Here is a 22,861-nt window from a genome sequence, read left to right on the forward strand (position 1 = left end):
GAAAAAAAAAGAACAATTTGCTCCTGTTTCCCACTGTGGCAAAAATACCAGGTTTCATCAAGAAAGGTGATGAAAACCTAAATGAAAACCTTCACACTTTATTTAGAACAGTATATGTACATTTATATTACAGGTGCATTATTGACTTAGATCTCAAGAATACACAGAGGATCTGAATTAAAAACAACTTAATTATATGGAAGGTGCATTGCTTATGTAATTCCAACCTATTAAAGTTAAGGAAAATACCAAGGATTGTGAAAGATAATTTTTAGGGAAATAAATAATCATGGTTTTAACTTTTTCAAGAGTTGAAAAAGTGAATAATCTTGAAATTCTGGGTTAATGGATAGAGATTTTGTTGGACTAGTAGTCAGGGAAGATAGCCATGTCCTTTTGATGCTTTACTAAAGTGACACTGTCAAAGCATGGGCAGAAGGAACCATGGAACAGCAGCATGGCAGCGTCTTATTTTTGTGTCCTAAAGACAAACCAAAGAAGGAAAGCTTTTATACAATCACTCTATGAGGGGAAAAGAACAAAAATTAGCTGTTATGGGATAAAGACATTGTATAGCACTGAAAGAGTTTGTGGTTATAACCAAAGATTAAAAAGATAGTGCATTCATCCACAGAAGTTTGTCAGTTTCATGCCCCCATAGCGTACTCCATAGGAGAAATATTATTATAATACTGCTCTTTGAGCCTCTTTTCTCTTAGAGAAAAACAATTAGATCTAATAATAACAATTTTACAAAGGACCTACCAACCACAGAGAGAAGCGAGCAAGCCATTGGTCCGACTGAGACTGATATAGCTGAATTGGGAGAAAATCCAGAGCCTGATATGGTTAGAACTGTGTTTTCTTCATAGGACCCTGAAAATGATGATTTTAAACAACAGTATTAAAACAACAACAACAACAACAACAAAACCCACAGAATTTGTTGTTATGAAATCAAATGCTTTGCAGAGAAAAGCCCAACTTCTAAAGGCGATAAACAATAAGCTTATAAGAAAACAGTGGGGAAAACCACATATTTCTCAATGGTAAATTTTTTCCCATTGAATTCCTCTACATTGCTTCTTCTTCTTCTTCTTTTTTTTTTTTTTTAAAGATTTTATTTATTTATCAGAGAGAGTCAGAGAGAGAGCGAGCACAGGCAGACGGGAATGGCAGGCAGAGGCAGAGGGAGAAGCAGGCTCCCTGTAAAGCAAGGAGCCCGATGTGGGACTCGATCCCAGGACGCTGGGATCATGACCTGAGCCAAAGGCAGCTGCTTAACCAACTGAGCCACCCAGGCGTCCCTGCTTCATGTTTTAAATCTAGGTTAATAGAGATTAGCAGAAGAATTATCTACTAAAGTATGGAATGGCATAAGGAAAGGAAAACTACTATGATGACAAATAAACAGTCATCTCTATATGACAGAAGAGCTATCCCAAAATCATGAGAAAAGGATGAACTGCACCATATGTGTTGTGGCACTTTCTGTCTTGGGTAACACATATGCTAAAGTGCCTGAGATACGACCAGGGTACACCCCCCGTCTCAGCATCTTGTACTTACTGTTTTTCCATTCACTCTAACGTCCAGATTTGATTGGTAAATGGTATAGTCACCCTACCTATATGACATCACATACAATATGGATTCCACATGGATTTAAATAGCTAAGAATGAAAAATGCAATACTCTAGAATTTTAGAAGAAAATGTGAACCTCTTAACTTTAATGCATAGATGGGTCTCTTACATGAGATTAAAAAGTCATGGTTAATCATAGAGGAAAATATAATAAATTGGAATAAATCAATGACTGAAAAGGCTCCATAAGCAAGATACCTATAAGATAAACAAAGTTCAGGTTCATACCTGTGCATACGATTGGTCAACATAATATATAATACCCAGCTATAAGTCAACAGAAAAAAGACAATCTGGTAAGTGGACAGAAGATGTTAACAAGCCATTTGCAGAAGAAATGACCCAAATATCTGAGAAACATATGAGAAGATGGTCACATGCATAATTCATCAGAGAACAGAAAAATTAAGATGATGATGAGAGAACCTCTTCACCCAACAAATTGGCCAAAATTAGGAAGCTGATGATTCTAAGTTTCAACAAAGGATGTGGGGAATATAGCACTCTCATGCCTATGGCAAGTATAGGCACTCTGGGGAGCAATTTGGTCACCTAAAACACTGAATACACACTAATTTGTTTATTATCCAGCAATTCTCTCTCTGGGCATATACCCTAAAGCAGCTCCAGCATGTATACAACAGGAGATTTCACGCAGCAAACCTCAAAACAGTCATGTGTAAAAGCAAAAAATTGGACACAATCTAAATGTCTCTCAATAGAGACAAAAATAAATTGGTATGTTCATGAAGTATTTTAAGATGATGAATTGGACATGCATAAAACCATATAAATATTTCTCAAAATGAATGCAGAATGACAAAAATCATATGCAAAAGATATTTACAGTGTAATAGCTCTGATATTTACATTTCAACATCTTTTTCATAAATTTAAAAAAACTGGCAAAATCACCATATGTGCATCTGATATACAAAAGGCAAAAATGGCATGGAAGAATACATACAAAATTACTTATTGTGACAGCCTCTGGGGAGATCTGTAGGCACTAGAACCAGCGATTGTGTCTCAAGAGGACATTAGCTATTCCTATAATATTTCCTTTCTTAAATTAATGACTGGTAGTAAATATGACAAAATGTTAACTGAGCTAATTTTCAATGAAGAGACTATAGGTGTTTTTATTGCATTATTTATACTTATATTTCCATTATTTTTAAATTTATCAAAATAAGGCAAAAGGCAATTCAGATTGCTAATTATTTATAGTAAGAAACAATTTTTTCAGGAAGTTCATATAAAAATGGAAATTCATTATAAGATACAAGGATAGATGTAAAAATATCAAAGGACCACAACCAAATGAAAGTTAATCAAATTCTTATTCTTTTTTTTTTTAAGTTTTTTTTTTTTTTTTAAATTTATCAGAGAGAGAGAGGGAAAGAGAGCGAGCACAGGCAGATAGAATGGCAGGCAGAGGCAGAGGAAGAAGCAGGCTCCCTGCTGAGCAAGGAGCCTGATGTGGGACTCAATCCCAGGATGCTGGGATCATGACCTGAACCAAAGGCAGCTGCTTAACCAACTGAGCCACCCAGGCGTCCCAATCAAATTCTTATTCTTGATGGTTTTGACCCCTGTGACATGAACTGTCCCAAAGTAGTATCATTATTGTAAAAAAGTCTAAAGAACATATTCATTCAACACAAAGATGTGTTTTTAAAATTTCCCTTTTTTCCCCGATATTTAATTAGCAGATGAATTTTCCTACTAGTCACCAAGATTAAATCTGTGATGATAGCATCTGAGTTTATCTTTCTGACTGAAACAAAACAAAAGACTACTCCTAACAATCCTTAGTCCTGTTATTTATTTCAGTACTTGGACATTCAGACACAAAGTGTAATCATGTGTTTTAAAGTAATAACATATTATGAAGATATGGTACAATGTGTCACCCAAGACTGAGTTCTTGGCAATAATTTTTCTCTCCAGTTCTCAAGCCTAGGACCTAATTATTTTCTTTTACTAAACAGCAGCTGTCTCATTACCAGTGTTTTAGTACTAAATCTCCTAGAAGTTGTCTCATATAATGAAAGATTCCTGTTAATACCCCAGCGAGCAGAGTTTCACAAAAATGCTCATCAGAGTGAAATTTTAGAGACTGAATCTAACATGGTGAAACGACAAAAGTAGAAGACTGGGGAGTTCAACTTCAAATGTGATTTTTTTTTTTAACAAAAATAAGCAATAAGTGCTCTTTTCACAGTTTTTTGATCTGATAGTTTTTTTTTTTTTTTAACTGTGTATAAATGTTTGCTTGCCAGAGTTGGTGAAACTAGTATGTTAAAAAAAAATCATTAGTGGTTTACATTTTTGCTAGTTGTCTTCCACCCCACTACGCTACATTAAAAAGCAGATTACCTTGAGATGGGTTTATGGCTCGGACTAATGGTGTGGCCATGGGATCCCATGTAAACCCACAGTCACCCGAACATTTAGCTGGAATTCCATTGACATAGACTTCAACCTTCAAATAAAGAAACACAGACGGAGAACAGGGGTAGCATGGCTAAGGAGAATATGCATAAGATTTAAACAAATGATGAAATTTTGTTTGTTTGCATGTTTGTTTACAAAAATTAGTCTATTCATTTATACTTTTTCTGCTTTGACCATTATTCATTCAGCAAATGTGCCTACTATGCAAAAGCACAGTTGTAAATGTTAAAATACAGTAATACAACATTAAAAACAACCAATGACATCCCTGATGTCACTCAATTTATCTTCTAGTGGGAGAGAAATAGTTGCGCAAGACCATACAGTTTTTTGTAAAGATTATATTTATGTATTTGAGAGAGAGTGCATGAGAGAGAAACGAGTGGGGCAGAGGGGGAGGAACCAGCAGCCTCCCCGCTGAGCAGGGGGTCCAATGCAGGGCTTGATCCCGGGACTCCGAGATCATCACCTGAACCAAAGTCAGACACTCAACTGACTGAGCCACCCAGGTATCCCAAGACTATACACTTTTTAAAAAAATCAAATTCATATTATGACCTAGGGGTGAGTGGTGCTATGAAGGAAAATAAAGGTTGCTCTTGAGAAAGTCATCTAAACTCCTTATCTGGTAATTTTCTCATCATTAAAGAATATTAATAATCACTTCACAGAATAAATGTAAAGATTAAATAAAAGACTATACTTTCAAATTCTAACAGGAAGCAGTTAAGCTTAAAAATCCACTCTTTTATCATAAAGAAGATAATTTCCCCAAGAGTCATAAAATAGTATTATTGAGTTGATCAACCATTGACACAAAAATTCATGTGACAATAAAGACCCCATCCCTGCTGTTTATCTAGTCTTTAATGTCTTACAAAGTAGTTACACATTTAAAATTGTATTAAATGTCATGAAGAAAGTTTCAGAAATACCTGTGGTTGTTGGCTGGGTATACGAAGTAGGTCTCCAAGTATGCGTTGTCTGAACAAGCCACCTTCTTTTATCTTCATAACTGTCATATTAGTCTTTTCTCCAATAATATTGGAATCATTAATCTATTGTTACACAAAATTATTTTACTAGAAAGGCTATCATAAAATGAACTCACTAGATTTTTCTTTAAAATTAAGCAAGGTTGAAAGTGAATAAAAGCCAAGAAAGAAGGGAAAAGGGAGTTGGGGTAAAATGGAAGGGGAGGTGAATCCTGAGAGACTATGGACTCTGAAAAACAAGCTGAGGGGTTTGAAGTGGCAGGGGTGTGGGAGGTTGGGGTACCAGGTGGTGGGTATTATAGAGGGCACGGATTGCATGGAGCACTGGGTGTGGTGAAAAAATAATGAATACTGTTTTTCTGAAAATAAATAAATTGAAAAAATTAAAAAAAAAAGAAAAAGGATCTGAAAACATTTTAGTCAACATTTTTGAAAAAGGAACCTCTTCACAAGTGAACATAATCCCAATAAAATGCTAAGATTATTGCCTTATCATATATTGCATCATTACAAGTTGAATCAAGTAACTAATTAACCTGAATTTTTAGAATAAAATAGGTCTCAGGTAAATGAATTTACCAAATTTTATTTTCTCAGAACATTCTATGCTTTTCTGAATATGACTGCTTTGACAAATGATTGTTGAAAAGTAGAATAATTTATTCCTCTTTCCACCTGAAAGTCAACTTTTCTCCTTCAGCATTTTCACCCCTGAACATCCTGGTTTTTCATCCACTTGTGGAATTATATTTTTGCCAATGATAAAAATGAATCAAACCAAATCAATATGTAGAACTTGGTCATTCCAAAATCTCTCTACGATTAAGGTAGGCTTCTGGTATAGACAGTGGCTAACAAAGAGATAGGGGTCTCCATGCTGGGCCTTGTGTGTGCCTCTCTCTTTGTTAGCTACTGTCTATACCAGAAGCCTACCATAATGGTAATGGTGATGAGAAGCAGAAATGATGAGCAAGCCGAGGAGACTGGTCAGGAAAGAGGCAAAGGGGCTAAGTGCACAGACCCAGCAGGGATACCAAGAAGACCAGTTACTAGAGCTGCTCAGCTACAGAATCTTCTAAGTCTCATTGCATTTTCTTAAATAGCCTCCATATCTTTATGATTTACTATTTTCCACATCTATAGTCTATGTGTGTACAATATATGCTACAATTACACACTTTTTTTTCTCCTCCTCTTTCCCATTTTCCTCCTTTTTTTCCCATGATGGTTTCGTAAGGAGACTGCTGTATTTTTTCCACCTTACATCATGGACATCTTTCCAGGTCAATACCCATGGGTCTATGTGTGGCTGCATGGCTGTCATGCGAAGGCTGTGGCAATTTATTTTTTATTTAAAAATTTTTTAAAGATTTTATTTATTTATTTGACAGAGAGAGACCACAAGTAGGCAGAGAGACAGGCAGAGAAAGAATCGGGGAAGCAGACTCCCTGCTGAGCAGAGAACCCGACGTGGGGCTCTATCCCAGGATGCTGAGGTCATGACCTGAGCTGAAGGCAAAGGCTTAACCTACTGAGCCACCCAGGCGTCCCAAGGCTGTGGCATTTTAACAATTCTTCCACTGATCAGGATAGGTTCCTACCTTTTTACTATTACAGATACAGCTGCAGTGACTATCTCTATGCCTACACCATTTCATATTTGTGTTATTATTTCAGTAGTATAGAGTTACATAGTTGAGACTGTGAAATCAGAAGGTATCTATATTCAGACTCCACTACATAATCCCCTAAAAAGTCATACTAATTGACTTTCTTCCAATGGTGCATGAGAGAGACTGTTTCCTGACATTCTCACTATTCACTTGAAAGTATTATCTTCTTAATGTTTGACAATCTAAGCCCCCAGACACCTCTAGACTCTTCTTCACATGCTCTGGGCCTGACCCCTCCTCCCTGCCCCCTTCACACTCTAACTATGCAAAGGTAATTAGATGGCAACCTAACATGTGACTCCCTCATGAACTTGAAAGTCATTTTCAGAACCAGAAAATACGCTAGTCCCCAGCATACAGCTCTAGGGGATGGTGGTAGAATTATAGGGAGCAAGGGTGATATACTTGGTGCCCCCATAAAGTATACCCAGATTTAGTTTGAGAATAGTGCTCCCTGACCTCCTTCTGCCCTTGCCAAGGGTCTTCTAACACATATTCCTGGACTCTTTCCAGAGGGGACAGCAAATAAAGTACCAAGAGCAATTCTCCATGAAAGAGAACATCTTGTCAACTTCATTAAGAACAATCTTCTCCTCAAATTTCCTTTTTTTAATGTTTAGTCTACAGTTTGCATTTTTTTAAAACATAGTCTCAAATATCATAAAAATGGGGCAAGGTGAAAAAAAAAATGAGGCAGGCTGCAAATGAGCAAGCAACACGCAGAAGAGAATGAAAACCAAGCCAGCTGAGGGAACCTGTAGAAGATTCTGCTTTCCACATGCGCTTCTCCACTTGATGTTCCACGAGTATCCAGCGCAGCTTCCCTCGCGTGTCACTGAGACGCGACCCACTTCTTCCACACTCTGGAGCGCAAATTGTAAATCCGTTGCTGACACCGTGGCAGGAAGGCCTGCTCACAGAGAAGGACAGGAAATGGGAGGAGTCAAAAATTCACAAATAAATTTCACTCCTAAAATACAGGAAATGCGTACTGTATGTTATCACTTATAAGCCAGCTGTCCTCCTCCAATATAGTAAAAATAAAATTTGTATCTTATTTACGCCAAGAATTTCTGTATTTCTTGGAAGCAAAAGTTACATAAGTAGTATACCTCAGATTATAACTTAGGCTCAAATATTTTCATTTTTAATATTAACTTTATAGATAACCTATAAGTCAAGTGATATAAAAGAAAAACAAACTTTTGGAAATATAACCTGTTATATCTGGAGAGGCGATAAAGAAAAAGTGAAAATACAGTTTGTTCTGGATAATTTATCTTTACATCACTAACATTATCTCTACTATATCAATTATGTAGAGAAACCATACTAGAAAGAAATACACCAAAATGTTTATTATGGTTGTGTAGACTGGCACTGTCCAACTGATACATATATATATATACATCAATGTTCTGAACTTTTGTCTTATACCTTTGAGAATGTGTCCATAAGCTTGAATGTCAAAACTGCCCCTTAGAGGTGGGGACGCGGCTTGAATTCTTTGAATGCGGATCTTTGACTCCCCTGGCCAATTATTTCCTCTGTAAATGGATTCATTCTCTGTCTCATTTGTGATTCTCTAATTTCCAAAATAAATATTGATAAAATGATTAAACATAAGAACGGCTAACATGATTTCTATTTCACTATCGTACAATCCTGGGACATGACATAAATGAGCCTCAGGTATGCAGGACTCTTCCGAACATTAAGGAGAGTCACATAAATCAACACGGGCCATCCCTGTATAGCTGCAGTAATGAGGCCAAAGTCAACTCAGTCATCTAGGCAGCAATCAGCTGGAACCACAGCAATACCTCATTAATTCACAGTGTACCCTCCATCACTCAATGAACAAATATTTATTGAACAGGCATTCCATTCCAGGCACAATGCTAATCACCGTGGGGATGCAGGGAAACACAGGATCCAGTCTTAGCTATCAAAGAAGTAAAATTCTTTTTGGAGAAATAACATATGGGGACTATAAAACTAACAATATATGATAGTATATAATCAGCAGAGAGAACTGTTCCACACTCAGGAAAAGCCTAACGCTGAGTGCCAATCAATTGACAAAAGCAACAGTGCTATAAAAATTCATAGATTATAACTAGATTGTAACATTAGATTCGTAGACTGTAACAGTGAAAATGATAGTCTCCTGCTTCTGATCCCTCGCAGTCATCTGTGAATCTTGCAAAATTTAAAACTGTAAGCCTCGTTGCCCGCTGAAGGGAGTAAACATAATTGCCGGAAGACCTATGCAAGAATGTTCATCACAGCTTTATTCCTAATAGTGCCAAAATGGAAATAAGGCAAAAGCCCATTGATAGGATGGTTAGATTGTGGTATATTCACACCATGGAATATGGTAAAGCAATGACAAAGAATGAATTACAGCTACGTGCAACACATAAATCTCACAACAGCAAATAAAAGGAGCTAGATGCAAAAAAGCACATATTGCTTAAAATTAAATAATTTAAATTGTTTAATAATTATTAAATTAAATAACAATTTATTGATATGAAGATTTAAAACAAGTAAAACTATTTATTGGTGGTAGAAGTCAAAACAGTGATTATCCAGGGGTAGAGATGGAATAATTTAATGACTAGGGGAAGGCACAAGGAAGGCTCTTAGGGACCTAACGATTTTCTTTATCTTGACCTGAGTAGTGGTTACATGAGCGCATTTACTTTGTAAAAATTCATGGGATTCAGCAAGGCTGCAGGATATAAGGTCAACACAAAAACCAGTCACATTCCTATATACAAAAGCTAGCATGTAGAAACCAAAATTAACAACACAGACTGTTTACAATTGCTTCAAAGAAAATGAAATACATACAAATCTAGCAAAACAGGTACTGAATCTGACCTGAAAATTGCAAAATGTTGATGGAAGTCATCAAAGAGGACCTAAATATGCTGCTGAAAGAGAGTAAGGAAGATCTAAATAAATGGAGACATACCCTGTTTGTGAATTACAAGCCCAATAAAAGTGTCAATTCTCTCCAAAATGATGTATCAGTTTAATGCAATTCTTATCAAAATGACAGCAAGATTTTTGTAGACATACACAAGTATGTTCCAAAATTTACATGAGAAGACACAGCACCTAGTATAGCTCAATTTTTCACAAGAATAAAGTAGGAGGAATCACTCTATCCAACACTGTCCTACTATACAGCGACAAGGGAGAGACTGATCGATGAATCAACACACAGAGCAATGGAACAGAATAGAGAATACAGAAATATACCTCCACAAATATGCCCAAATGACTCTTGACGAAGGTGCACAAATAATTCAATGGAGAAAGAACATCAACCTAAAGCTTCACATCTTGTACAAAAGTTAACTCAGAATGGATCATGACCTTAAATACAAAATGCACAGCTATAAAACTTTCAGAAAAAAATAGAAAAATATTTAAGACTTCAGGCTAAGTGTAAAGTTCTTAAACTCGAAATCAAAAAGCATCATTCATAGAAGGAAAAATTGATAAAATGGCTGTTACCAAAATTAAAAACTTTCATTCTGTGAAAGACCTTATAAAGAAGATGGAAAAGCAAGGTACACATTTAGAGAAAATATTTGCAAAGCCACGTATCTGAGGAAGGGCTTATATCTGGAATATAAAGGAGCTTTAAAAACAATAGGTAAATAACCCAACTAGAAAATGTGCAAAAGACATGAAGAAACATTTCGCAGAAGAGAATATATGGGTGTTCAACATCATTAGCCGTTGGGGAAGGCAAATTAACACCAAAATGAGCTCCAGTACCTACCATCAGAATGGCTAACATTAAAAAAGTAGTGATCATGTCAATGCTGACAAGTTTGTGCAGAAACTGATCACTCAAACATTGGTGGGAATGTAAAAGGGTACAGGCACTTTGTAAAAGAATATGGTAGTTTCTTACAAAACTAAACATGTCCTTACCACATGACCCCATAATTGCACCAATTGGCAATTAATCTGGAAAAATGAAAATTTTATGTCATACGGGAAGACCTACAGATAAACATTCACAGCAGCTTTATTCATAGTAGCCAAAACCTGGAAACAACTCAAATGTCCTTTGATGAGTAAGTAGCTAAACCAACTGTGGTACATCCATACCATTTACTACAACTCAGTAATCAAAATGAACAAATTATCCATACACACACAAGAACTTGGAGGAATCTCAAAGGAAATATGCTGAGTAAAAGCGCCAATCTCAAAAGGCTGTATACTGGTATGATTATGTAAGAGCTGATTCCATTTTATATAACATTGTTGAAACGACAAGATTGTAGTGATGCAGGTTTGCCAGTTAAGGGGGAACAGGAGGGAGGAAGCTGACCGTGGTTATAAAAGGGTAGCACAAGGAATCCTTGTGGTCAACAGATGAATGTACACATGTGATAAAATTGTACAGAACTAGAGGCACCTGGGTGGCTCAGTTGCTAAGCATCTGCCTTCGGCTCAGGTCATGATCCCAGGGTCCTGGAATCAAGTCCTGCATCAGGTTCCCTCCTCAGCAGGAAGCCTGCTTCTCTCTCCCCCACTCTCCCTGCTTGTGTTCCCTCTTTCGCTGTGTCTCCCTCTCTGCCAAATAAATAAATAAAATCTTTAAAAAAGAAACTGTACAGAACTACACATATATATACAATATATACATACACCCAAATGAATGCATGTAGGACTGGTAAAATCTGATTGGTAGTTTGTATCAATATCAATTTCCTGGTTGTGCTATTATGTTATGGTTATACGAGATGTTACTGTTGGGGACAAATGGGTAAAAAGTAAAAGGAATTTTTTTTTTTTTACTATTTTTTAACAACTGCATATGAATCTACAATTTCCTCAAAGTTACCATTTTTAAAAACAATTCATAGAGGGGCGCCTGGGTGGCTCAGTGGGTTGGGCCTCTGCCTTCGGCTCAGGTCATGATCTCAGGGTCCTGGGATTGAGCTCCGCATCATGCTCTCTGCTTGGCAGGGAGCCTGCTTCTCCCTCTCTCTCTGCCTACTTGTGATCTCTCTCTCTCTCTGTCAAGTAAGTAAATGAAATCTTAAAAAAAAAAAAATTCATAGATCTGGACATTTAACATATGTGCACATTACTGCATGTATCTTTCATTTGAATTTTTTTTAAAGGTCACAAACATATGTCCCATATTCTTTAATTGCCCTTGAGTAAAAAACCAAAGCTAGAGCATACAATTACCAATTTTAATGAGCAATCTTGAAAACTGGGAGCTGATGACACAGATGCTTTGACAATACAATCCCCTAAGTTAGTTACTACATTTTGTCACAGAGCTAAGAGTAAAAGACTGAAAAATACTTACACGACATTCATCTTGAAGATACTAAGATTCAAACATTGCACCAGCATGGGATAAAGCAATTTTTGTGGAGTACTTACAGTTTTTCAGTATTTTTAATCACAGAATCAGAGTGTGATTAAGCAAAACACTCTTTGAGACTCTAATAATGTTTAATTATTATTTAACCCTAATCCTGAACTTATTATATATTTTTTGGCTCATTATAGAAAATTATATTAATCCATTGTATATTTTTATGGGACATTAAATTTAAAAATACTTATAGGGAGCTCCTGGGTGGCTCAGGAGGTTAAGTGTCCAACTCTTGATTTTGGCTCAGGTCATGATCTTAAGGTCATGGGATCAAACCCCACTGTCAGGTTCTGTGCTCAGAGGAGAGTCAGAGTTCCTTGTCCCTCTCCCTCTTCTCCTCCTTGTGCCTGCACACACACACATACTCTCTCTCTCTCTCTCTCTATTTCTAAAATAAATACATAAAATCTTTAAAAACATAAAAATAAAATACAAATCCTTGTAGTATTTAATACTGATCTTATTATAAATAACTGAAACAGTACAAAAAATTGTTCAGATCCTTTTGGAATTTTAAAAAACTATCTTTTTCTTCCCTGTATCCATTTTGATATAAACAAAAAATGGTGTTTAGAACAGAAACTATTCATTTATTATTTTATCTTTTTTTTTTTTTTTTTGAAGAGAGAGAACACATGTGTGTGACAGCAGGTGGGATGGTAGAGGCAGAGAGAGAGAGGGAGAAAGAGAATCTTGGGCAGCTCCACACCCAGTGCAAAGCTCAACATGGCACCTGATCTCGCAACCCTGAGATCATGACCTGAGCCAAAATCAAGAGTTGGATGCCTAACCAACTGAGCCATCCAGGCAGCCCAATAACAGAAACAATTTTTAAAAATATTGCAGAATCTCAAATTTTCTTTCAACAATCTCTGTTTAGAACATTTACTGAAAGAGCCTGCAACTTTTCCTTTCAAGTCAACAGTGAAAACTCTACTTAAATCTGACTGTTTGAGAAATATTTCTCTTTGTTTTTTTTCCCCATAGATATATCTCTCGAAGATTTTTTTTTTCCTTAAAGATTTATTTATTTATTTGACAGAGAGAGAGATCACAAGCAGGTAGAGAGGCAGACAGAGAGAGAGGAAGGGAATCAGGCTCCCTGCTGAGCAGAAAGCCCAACTTGGGGCTCGATCCCAGGAACCTGGGATCACGACCCGAGCTGAAGACAGAGGCTTAACCCATTGAGCCACCCAGGCGCCCCTTTTGAAGATTTTTTTAATGAACATGAATTTTCATGCTCAAGTTCTAACTCTTCATTTATCTTTAGCACAGTTATCTTGTCCTATTAAAAGATATTTCATCTGTATGTCAGCCATTTGTAAAAATAAAAAAGAAAGTTTGCTAGACCAAAGCTAATCTCCCATGAATTGAAAACAGTAACTTGTAAAATTCTAGGCTTACCTGCCCAAAGCTCACAGCCATCATGGGTATATTATAACTGCAATTATATGAAGTCATGGTGATAGAATATTGGTTGGTCATACTTGATCCATTAGTTTTGGTGTGATTCACCTGAAAGCTCTTTAAAAATATCCCTTTATTTGCTAATGCTGGAAGTCTTCTCTTTGGCATTTCTAAAGAACATAGAATAAATGGGAAATAAAATTGCATGGGATTTGCTCAAATTACATCCATGTCATGGAATAAGCTGTGTAAAATAAAATTTTAGAAAGATCTTAAGGCAAGTAGTTGTTGGAGCTTGGTAAACTTTTATTTCTAGAATATAAAGCTCTAAAATCAGTCAACATATAAGCCTCATCAGATAAAAGAAAATATTTAAAAACCCTGCTATCCATGTAGCCTACTGTGGACCTGTTAGTTCTCCTCTGCTCTGGGTTCCCTGAAAGTGGCACTCACTGGGATGTGTGCTCTATGAGGACAGGACCAGGAGGATAGTCTTGTTCACAGCAATTTATTTAGTACCTAGCACAGTGCCTGCCACATGATAGGTGCTAAAGGCATGTTATTTAATGAATTACATTTATCTGGACACAAGTGAGCTATCTTATATATGGGCTCCACCAATCATCATGTAGGCCTGGTGAAAGCAGATTCAAAAGAAGGGACTCTAAAATAGTCACATTTAGGGGCACCTAGGTGGCTCAGTGATTAAGTGTCTGCTTTCGGCTCAGGTCATGACCCCAGTGTCCTGGGATTGAGCCCCACATCGGGCTCCTTGTTCAGCAGGAAGCCTGCTTCTCCCTCTTCCACTCCCCTGCTTGTATTCCCTCTCTTGCTGTCTCTCTCTCTGTGTCAAATAAATAAATAAAATTCTTATAAATAAATAAAAATAAAATAGTTACATTTAAGTTGTTACCAGTTGACTCATGGCCTTGCACTTGAAAATAGTTCCAAAGAAAAGGATTCCAAAATTCTTCTGAAAAATGGTAGTAGTCCCTTTTAAGGTGAATTAGGTTGACTTTTTTGAAAGGTCACAGTTTAATTTTAATTATTTTATTATCACAGCTCATATACGTGGGTCTAATGACATGACTAAAAAACAATGCTTAGACTACCAGAAATAAAGTTTTCATTTAAGTATTATTAATTATCACCATTAAGTCCCTGGAAATATTCGGCCAAATTTTACCAAACAGATGTCAGAGTCAATAGCTGACTTTTAGGAACAGATATCTTCAGAGTTAGTGTCTCAAAAATCAAACAAAGTAAAAAGAAGCTGTTTGTCTCGTTTGTATATCTGTAAACAGAATCCAGGACTATTAAGACCAATTCTCGCTATCATGACAACGTTTAAATTGAGGGTACATTTATCCTTAGAATAAAAAATAACATGATTTAAATAATAACATTGAGAAAAAAGAATGAGTTATGAATATTTAGAGATCAATGTTTCTATTTAAATTAAAGAATATAGATAATTCCCATGGTGAGATTTTAATACAAGAGATTTAGAAGGCTTAACTAGATATGAAATGATACAACATACCATCCCACGCCGAGACGGTAGAAGTCTGTCCAACATATACTGCATCTACATAGAAGGACTGTGTTTCTGATGCTTTCTGTAAACCAATCCTCTGAAGAGAAAAATTTGTCCCAATGTATTTGGTTTGTATGAGGTCCAAAAGGTCTATGCAAGTATAGGTCCAGCTGAAATATTTTTGGTTAATTAGGTGGATAGGTCAGTTGTAATGTTTAACGTAAACCAGTCCACTATAAAAAGCATTCAAATTTCAAGGAGTGAAAGTGTTTTTCCCCACAAGACCATCAAGCATACTTCATTAGTACAGAAAAGCAGCCATAACAAGGAACAGCAGACAGAAACTTAAATTTAATGTTTAAGATTTAATTTTGCATGCAAAATTTAACATTGCATTAAGTAAAAGATTTAATGTTGCATACAAGTACAGGTTTTCTTCTATTTGTAGCCTTGGCAGTAGCCATAGGGACATGAAATATTCTGTCGCAATAGGTAAGGAAACTAAGGAGTATGCACCTTGGTGTAGAACATGTAAGTAAAAACAAGACACAAGAATGAAGTAAACTATTTCAGTAAAATATGTGAGGGATAGAAGAGTAAATTCAGGTCAGTACTAAGATGCAAAACTGGAACTTGTTATTACTTCTAAAAGAGCTCACTGCAGTTACACTGTCTATTGTTCTAAGTGACAACGAAGAGCTACATGATTTATCATACAATGCCTCTTAAATGTGTAATTTAAACTCAGATTTTGCACTACATTTTAACTGCATTGGAATTCCATAAATTATAATTAAGCAATTCAGCTATGAGAGTTTGCCACAAAGAGATAAATATTGCCATGGAAATAACTAAATACAATTTAAAATAATCTTTATATCAACTACTACTACACTTACTAACTGACTAGTTTGCTTGGGCACCTTCTATTCTAATTTCCTTCATGGTTTATAAACTCATGATAGGATCCACTCAGTGAATCCAAGCTTAGCTTAAACTGGTGTATCATTATTAGGAAATTATACATAAAACTGCAGTACATTAAAGTGCTCTTTAAATAAATATGAAAAAATGTACTTAGGGTCTCAGTAGAATTCTACTCTAATTATATAATTCTGCAGTTTAAAAAACTATTACATAGAAAATTTGGTTTACCGAACAGGACCTTATGCCAGACAAAAGGAGACTACAAATGGTATCAAAATAGATGGTATCAAAATACATCAAATACATATATTTGATACAGAAGTATCAAAACTTAAGTGAAGTGTTTGTGCTATGGTGAGTGCTGTGAAATCTGTAAGCCTGATGATTGACAGAACTGTACCCCTGGGGCAAATAATACATTATATGTTAAAATAATAATAATAATAAAATAAATAAATCTTCTAATCAGAAGCCCACCTTCCAAAGAGGAGGTGACCTTAAGTGAACAGCACATGGCCTTTGTGGATAGATAATCATGTTTTCTCTTAAAAGAAAATCAGATGTGACTTTTCAGATTTTGAAATTTGATTTACAGTTACAAACATCACTGCTTTTGGAAGGTTATAGAATGATTCTTGGGAGGAAATGCCACCTCTAACACTAATATTGCCTGAAAATAATCTAATGCAAAAACATCTATCTGATCTAGGTGGCCTGACCTAAATAAAAGCAGATCTAGATCAAATAATACCAACTGTAAACAGACATTTCTGAGATAATCAGGGAAATCAGGATACTGAGTTGACATTTAGTAATATTAAGAATTGTTGTTTTACGGGGAACGTAATGATGCTAAAATAGTCCTCATTTTTTTTTTTACAGTGCACACTCAACTCTAACATAAAATAATGGGCTATCTGAAGTTTGCTTCAACATAGTCCATTAGGGGAAGGGGAATATAAAAATCATAGTTGAAATAAAATTGGCCATTTGCTGGTTAAAAAAAAAAAAAAAGCAGATCTAGAAATACCCAATAGGAGCAGGAGAGTTTACTTTGCCTTGACTGGCAACAGTTTTAACCAGTGAACCCTACTCCTTTAAAAATAGTGAAATTATTGCTTAAAGATCTCATAGCTTTTAGGGTAAAGGAAGCCCATCGGTTCTATCAAATGTAGTGCATCTTCAAATTACCTCACAGCAGATACATGATGAGTTAAAAGGAAAGACCTATTTAGCAATATGGCTAAGTGATGGTTTGACTAACAAGGAAGAACCAAGGTCTGTAAAACGTTACCAGATCCTATTACGGTGGAGGAGTGAAATGCATGCAGGTGGTGCTCATAAAAACTCAAATTGTGATCCTACTGTTCAATTCGGGTATGCAGGAAATGGTTAGAGCAATATGTACCTGGAAATACTTCTTAAAATAAAAAAAATATATATGTGTGAATGTGTCCTCATTACCACTTTTACTATATGTGAAATTTTTGTGTCTTGTATGTGGAAATGCAAAAGTGGATGCTGTAAATTTCAGAAGATATAACCATTAATAAAAATCAAAGCATGGGGCGCCTGGGTGGCTCAGTTGGTTAAGCAACTGCCTTAGGCTCAGGTCATGATCCTGGAGTTCAGGGATTAAGTCCTGCATCAGGCTCCCAGCTCCATGGGGAGTCTGCTTCTCCCTCTGACCTCTTCCCCTCTCATGCTCTCTCTCACTCTCTCTCAAATAAATAAATAAAATATTTTTTTTTAAATCACAACATAATTATGCAGAACTAAATTTTGCTTGCCAGTATGGAAATTACAATCACTGAATAGCTTTCTCTGGGCTTATTTAGTTTCTCCCCTTATAGTTTCTACTTGCATTTCTGTGAATCTAACTATTGAAAAACCAAGCATTAAAAAGCCTCTTTTCTGGGGCGCCTGGGTGGCTCAGTGGGTTAAGCCGCTGCCTTCGGCTCAGGTCATGATCCCAGGGTCCTGGGATCGAGTCCCGCATCGGGCTCTCTGCTCAGCGGGGAGCCTGCTTCCTCCTCTCTCTCTGCCTGCCTCTCTGCCTACTTGTGATCTCTCTCTGTCGAATAAATAAATAAAATCTTAAAAAAAAAAGTCTCTTTTCTCCCTTAAGTTTAGAGTATTCATTGAAATATTTTATTTTCTCCACTCACACTTGAAAAGCACCTTTTTTTGAGTGATCAAAGTCTAATGACAATATTGTAATAAGGAAGTCTCTTTCTACCTTCTTTCAGTAAGTAGGAACATTACTAAATTTAGTAATACATGGTTTAAATTATAAAATTTACCACTGTTTTGTCTTTTAAATAGTTACGGGTGATAATGCTAGACCCATTTTTATTTTCACAATCTATAGATTTATTTTTGGCACAAATATTTCTGTTAGGATGCTTATATAGAAGACAGGAAAATTTCAGTCAGATCTATGGTGCACATGATTTTTCAAAAAGTCAAAAAAAGACAAAAAGTGGGGTTGTTTACATTCAGTTTATATACTATAGTAGAACTTAAATTTAAGTATATGTATATATACACATATATAACTTAAGTTTTAAATTCACAGCATTAACTTACTTGTTTCCATTAGCAAAGTTATATGTAAATTGTATATCATTGCTTCTAGTAACCTTGCTTCTGTCTTTGTATTGGAATTTCAGAGCAATATAATTTGCCAGGAATCCTTTGTATGCCAAACATAACTACACAGAAAATTAAAAAAGAAGTCAATAATAATATCTTACCTTTAGGTTGTTTTATACCAATTCAAATTAATTCAACCTAATGCAATAAATAAATATTGAGAATTTTCTGTACAAAATGTTTCAAATTATTGAATTTGAATTTGAATTTATTGAATTAAAATTATTCAGAGAAAGAATAATTAATTTCAGCTGATTAGGTACAGAAGAATTGGGGAAGATTTTCTAGAAGAGGAAGTGGAGTTAAAGTGACCTTACAATTAATGATAAATTCTTTAATGTTTTCTTAGCTATGGTTTCCTTAAAAAATGGAAATAATCTACTCCCTATAGTCAGGGAGCAATGTAAAATTTAAATCCATCTCTAAGTGAACTCTGCAATGAATTTAAAAGCCCATCTCCCACCAAGAGAAGATAAACACTCAAGGAGATAATTGGGGTATGAATGGTAGCTGAGCATTTAGAGGAGGAGATGAATGTCACTGTAAAATAGTAATTAAATACCAATTTCAATGGTCTACAACATCTTAAGCATACCAAATATATTTAGAACTTAGAACTGGGGAACATGCATCACGATCTGAGAATTTTAAAACAAGAAAAAGGGTAAACAAGACTATGATTGCTAGTCTTAAATACCTATCCTAAAACTACCCTCTCTGCTCATGCTTTTCCTTGATTGGATACCCAAGATCACTCCATGATGGCTATCCATTTTTGTTTCTTCCTAACAAACGGAAGAGTATTGAAGAGGTAATATATTTTTAATGGATTTTGTATTTAAGTTTGTGTGCAAATAATTTTCTCTTAAATTATAAGATAAAGCAGAACACATGTGGGTGATACTATATATTTTTTTAATTTCTTTTTTTGAGAAACACCAGAAGAGGAAATCACAAGCACCAGAATGTGAACCACAATACCTGTCCAAAGTGACATGATTTCACATGACAAGCACTTTTCCCTGTCTTAGAATTTCATGACATTTTATTACCAAAGTATTTTACAGATTAAATTAGCATACCATTTTGTTGGGTTTACCTGATTATAAGGAAATAATAAAATGTCTCCATATGGTAATTTGTTTGGTTTAACATCTGCTGAGTCAAAAAGAACAGCTGGGTTTTTTAGGGCATAACGACCACAGTAAGCATCAGTTTCAGCTGTCTTCTTCCCTCTGTTAACATGTTCCTACAGAAACAAGAATATTTCGAATGAAAACATGCTTTATGGTCCTGCTTTATTCCTGCTCATCTCCACTTAAGTTATTCAAGTTCCAACTTGGATCCATTGTTTCCCACCTCACTTTAACTTGAAACATTCTCACTCTTCTTTGAAATTCTAAAGCTCTGATCTTCTATCACTCCTTTGGCTCCATAATCATATAATCCTTAGTACCTGTATTTGACTATTTCTTAAATCTTATCTTTCTCCTTATATCATGAACTCTTAAGGATATTTATTCATTCCTTCCACAAAAAAAAAAAAAAAAAAAACCTGACTGTGTGCCAGTTTTTTTTTGTTTAATCTTCAAATTTCAAGGGAAGCATTTTATTATATAATGCCTTACTACAAATTGTACTCTCTGAAGTCAATGAGGAAACAGGATATACTCTGCAAGCAAAGAAAAAAAATAAAATATCCTATATGTCTTACATTTGTCCATCTTGCTTACTTTTCCTTGATCAAGAAAATTCACATGCAGTGGAAATGCTGCTTTCACAAATGAATCACATTATGATGCAGGGAGATGCTAAAACAGACCTTATCAATAAATGTATAACAAAATTATTTTTGCAAATTGACAATAGGAATTAGTGTTAGTACAAAGAAAATCACAAAATTACAAGCATTTATATGAATTCTTATTGGGCCAGTTTCACAGTTCATTTAACATTCCATACCAGGTTAAAATCAGTCTCATAATCTCTAAAGTATTTCACATCAAATCCTTCTTCAAAATTTGCAATTTGCGGTGGACACTTGGCGGTAACCATTTCTTCCACGGCTGCCTGAAACTAAATTAACAGCATGCACTTTAGAGACTTATTTTTCGTGAAGGGTTACAACATTCATAATTCTACCACTAATTTCACTCATTAGTTATATTAGGACATTTGCATAATGTAATTCCCATACTTTAGCCATCATTATGAGACCATTTCCTAAATATTTTTAAGTTTGTCATAATTTTAGTGTCCAATGTCTTTTTCAAGAGTTCTATCTTAGAATGACAATAGTTACATCCAGTTGGGTAATATTAGCTTACACAGTTGTTACATCAGGTAGACATGTTTGTTTAGCAGTTTTTTTTAAAGAAGGCAAAGGATTGCATTTATTGTGATGAGCACTGGGTATTGTATGGGAGTGTTGAATCACTATATTGTACAGCTGAAATTAATATCAGACTGTATTTTAAGTAACTGGAATTTGAATTAAAAAAATACTTTTAATGTAAAAAAAAAAAAAAAGAAGGCAATGAGGCGAACCTAAATGAATTAGCACCGAATTAAACAACGTTCCAAATGAATAGTTTTCTCAATTAACTCAAAATTAACTGGAAAGAATAATGCATTCTGTTTTTCAAAAGAAGAAATTGATACTCTAAAATGTATTTATGCTTATTTAAAAAAAATAAATTATTTTGGATTCTTCAAGAATTGGTCCACATTCACAAGTTCTATAATTTCCACATCTACTTCTCTGGCAAAGCACAGATACAATGTTTAGAATTAAGGAGATAATATAAGATCTTTAATCATCAAACAAACATTAACTTAAACTCATAGTGCAGGTAGTTGTCAAAATCCAGTAATTCCCTAGGAACTATTCTTTCTACAGGAACAGCTGTTGACATAGTTCTAAGAACTCCCCTCTAACCTCTCTGTCTCTGTGATGTTTCCTCCCTTCTCTGTTCTCTATGTGTTGGCTCCAACCCACCATGCCAAGTAAAAGAGCACATTACCACTCCTTAAAGTGTGGGAGGTTTTTTTTTTTTTTTAATAGAAAGGTGATGTTTAAATAGCTTTCTACTACTGTTATGCTGAAAATAAATAAATTTAATTAAAAAAATAAATAGCTACTTGTGAAATTGTTAACAAAGAGCATACTTCAGCTTGTGACGACCATGGGGTCAGAGGCTTGGAAGTGACCCCATCCCAGTTCAGTGTGAATGTGTCCAGACTGGGTTTTCCTTTGATCTGTTCTGTAATATTTAGTGTGACATTGTCCCCTTCAAATGTTTCATAACCAAGCAGATCAAAATCTCCTGCAATGAAGTACCAAACAGAATTGGAAGGTGTTAATTAATAAAATAATAGACATTCAAAGTAAACAAAATTAGTTTTATTTAGTTGTATTATCACCAAAAAAAGGATGAATGGGAAGACATGGATCCTGGAATTTGAGCAGATTTAACAGTAGCAGAAAGAGCAAAACAGCAAATAAAGTGCTATTCATTTTGGGTTCTGTTTCCATGGCTTCAAAGAAAGGATTATGAGATAAACAGAAGGTGGTATTGGGACCATGAGGTAAAGATCAATGGGCAGGCAGTGGGATAGTCCAAAAATTCTTTTAGTTTTGTTCTAGCACCATTATTATAGAATAAAGGGCTAGGCTGGGATATTGCTATTTTCTTTGAACACAAATACAGCACAAAACTGTATTCCAGGAAATAGCCCCATGTCTTTGAGTCCTGTTTACACAATCTCACTCTGAGAGAAATAAGGGCTTGTCCTCAGATGTATCTCTGCTTCGGGAAGATGATTTGCTAGTGGAATCCCACGGACCTTCTCTGTTGGATAATATCCTAGAATTTGCCCGGTTACGATTTTAGTACTATATTTCTTAAAGTGCTGCTGAAGCCTTAAACTTTCTCTCTTAATTGTAGATATGTTTCTGGGAGAACAAGGATAATCATATCTTTATTTATGCAGTATTTCGACAACCTAACCCTTGGGAAATCTTTAGAACTTCAGTTCATGTTAAATAAAATTCTTTGCTCTCCACTCAACAATCAAATCAACAATTGTATAAAATGAAACATAAACAATGAAGTAACATTTTACTTTTATGA

At 35.3% G+C, this 22,861-nt stretch overlaps 1 protein-coding gene across 1 annotated transcript in view; it reads right to left on the reverse strand.

Annotated features, from left to right (window-relative positions):
• The window catches only part of PKHD1L1 (PKHD1 like 1), a 162,340-nt gene that overhangs the window by 101,314 nt on the left and 38,165 nt on the right, over positions 1-22,861 (reverse strand). The window contains exons 18-28 of the mRNA XM_059165766.1: positions 21,897-22,054; positions 20,691-20,804; positions 19,828-19,977; positions 18,663-18,787; positions 15,153-15,316; positions 13,607-13,779; positions 8,212-8,359; positions 7,530-7,684; positions 5,042-5,164; positions 4,029-4,134; positions 766-876 (exon numbers count right to left, since the gene is read on the reverse strand). Of these exons, the coding sequence (XP_059021749.1) occupies positions 766-876; positions 4,029-4,134; positions 5,042-5,164; positions 7,530-7,684; positions 8,212-8,359; positions 13,607-13,779; positions 15,153-15,316; positions 18,663-18,787; positions 19,828-19,977; positions 20,691-20,804; positions 21,897-22,054 (1,527 nt within the window). The remainder of the gene's footprint in view (positions 1-765; positions 877-4,028; positions 4,135-5,041; positions 5,165-7,529; positions 7,685-8,211; positions 8,360-13,606; positions 13,780-15,152; positions 15,317-18,662; positions 18,788-19,827; positions 19,978-20,690; positions 20,805-21,896; positions 22,055-22,861) is intronic.

The sequence above is a fragment of the Mustela lutreola genome, chromosome 3, assembly GCF_030435805.1.
Source record: "Mustela lutreola isolate mMusLut2 chromosome 3, mMusLut2.pri, whole genome shotgun sequence".
Taxonomy (NCBI): domain Eukaryota; kingdom Metazoa; phylum Chordata; class Mammalia; order Carnivora; family Mustelidae; genus Mustela; species Mustela lutreola.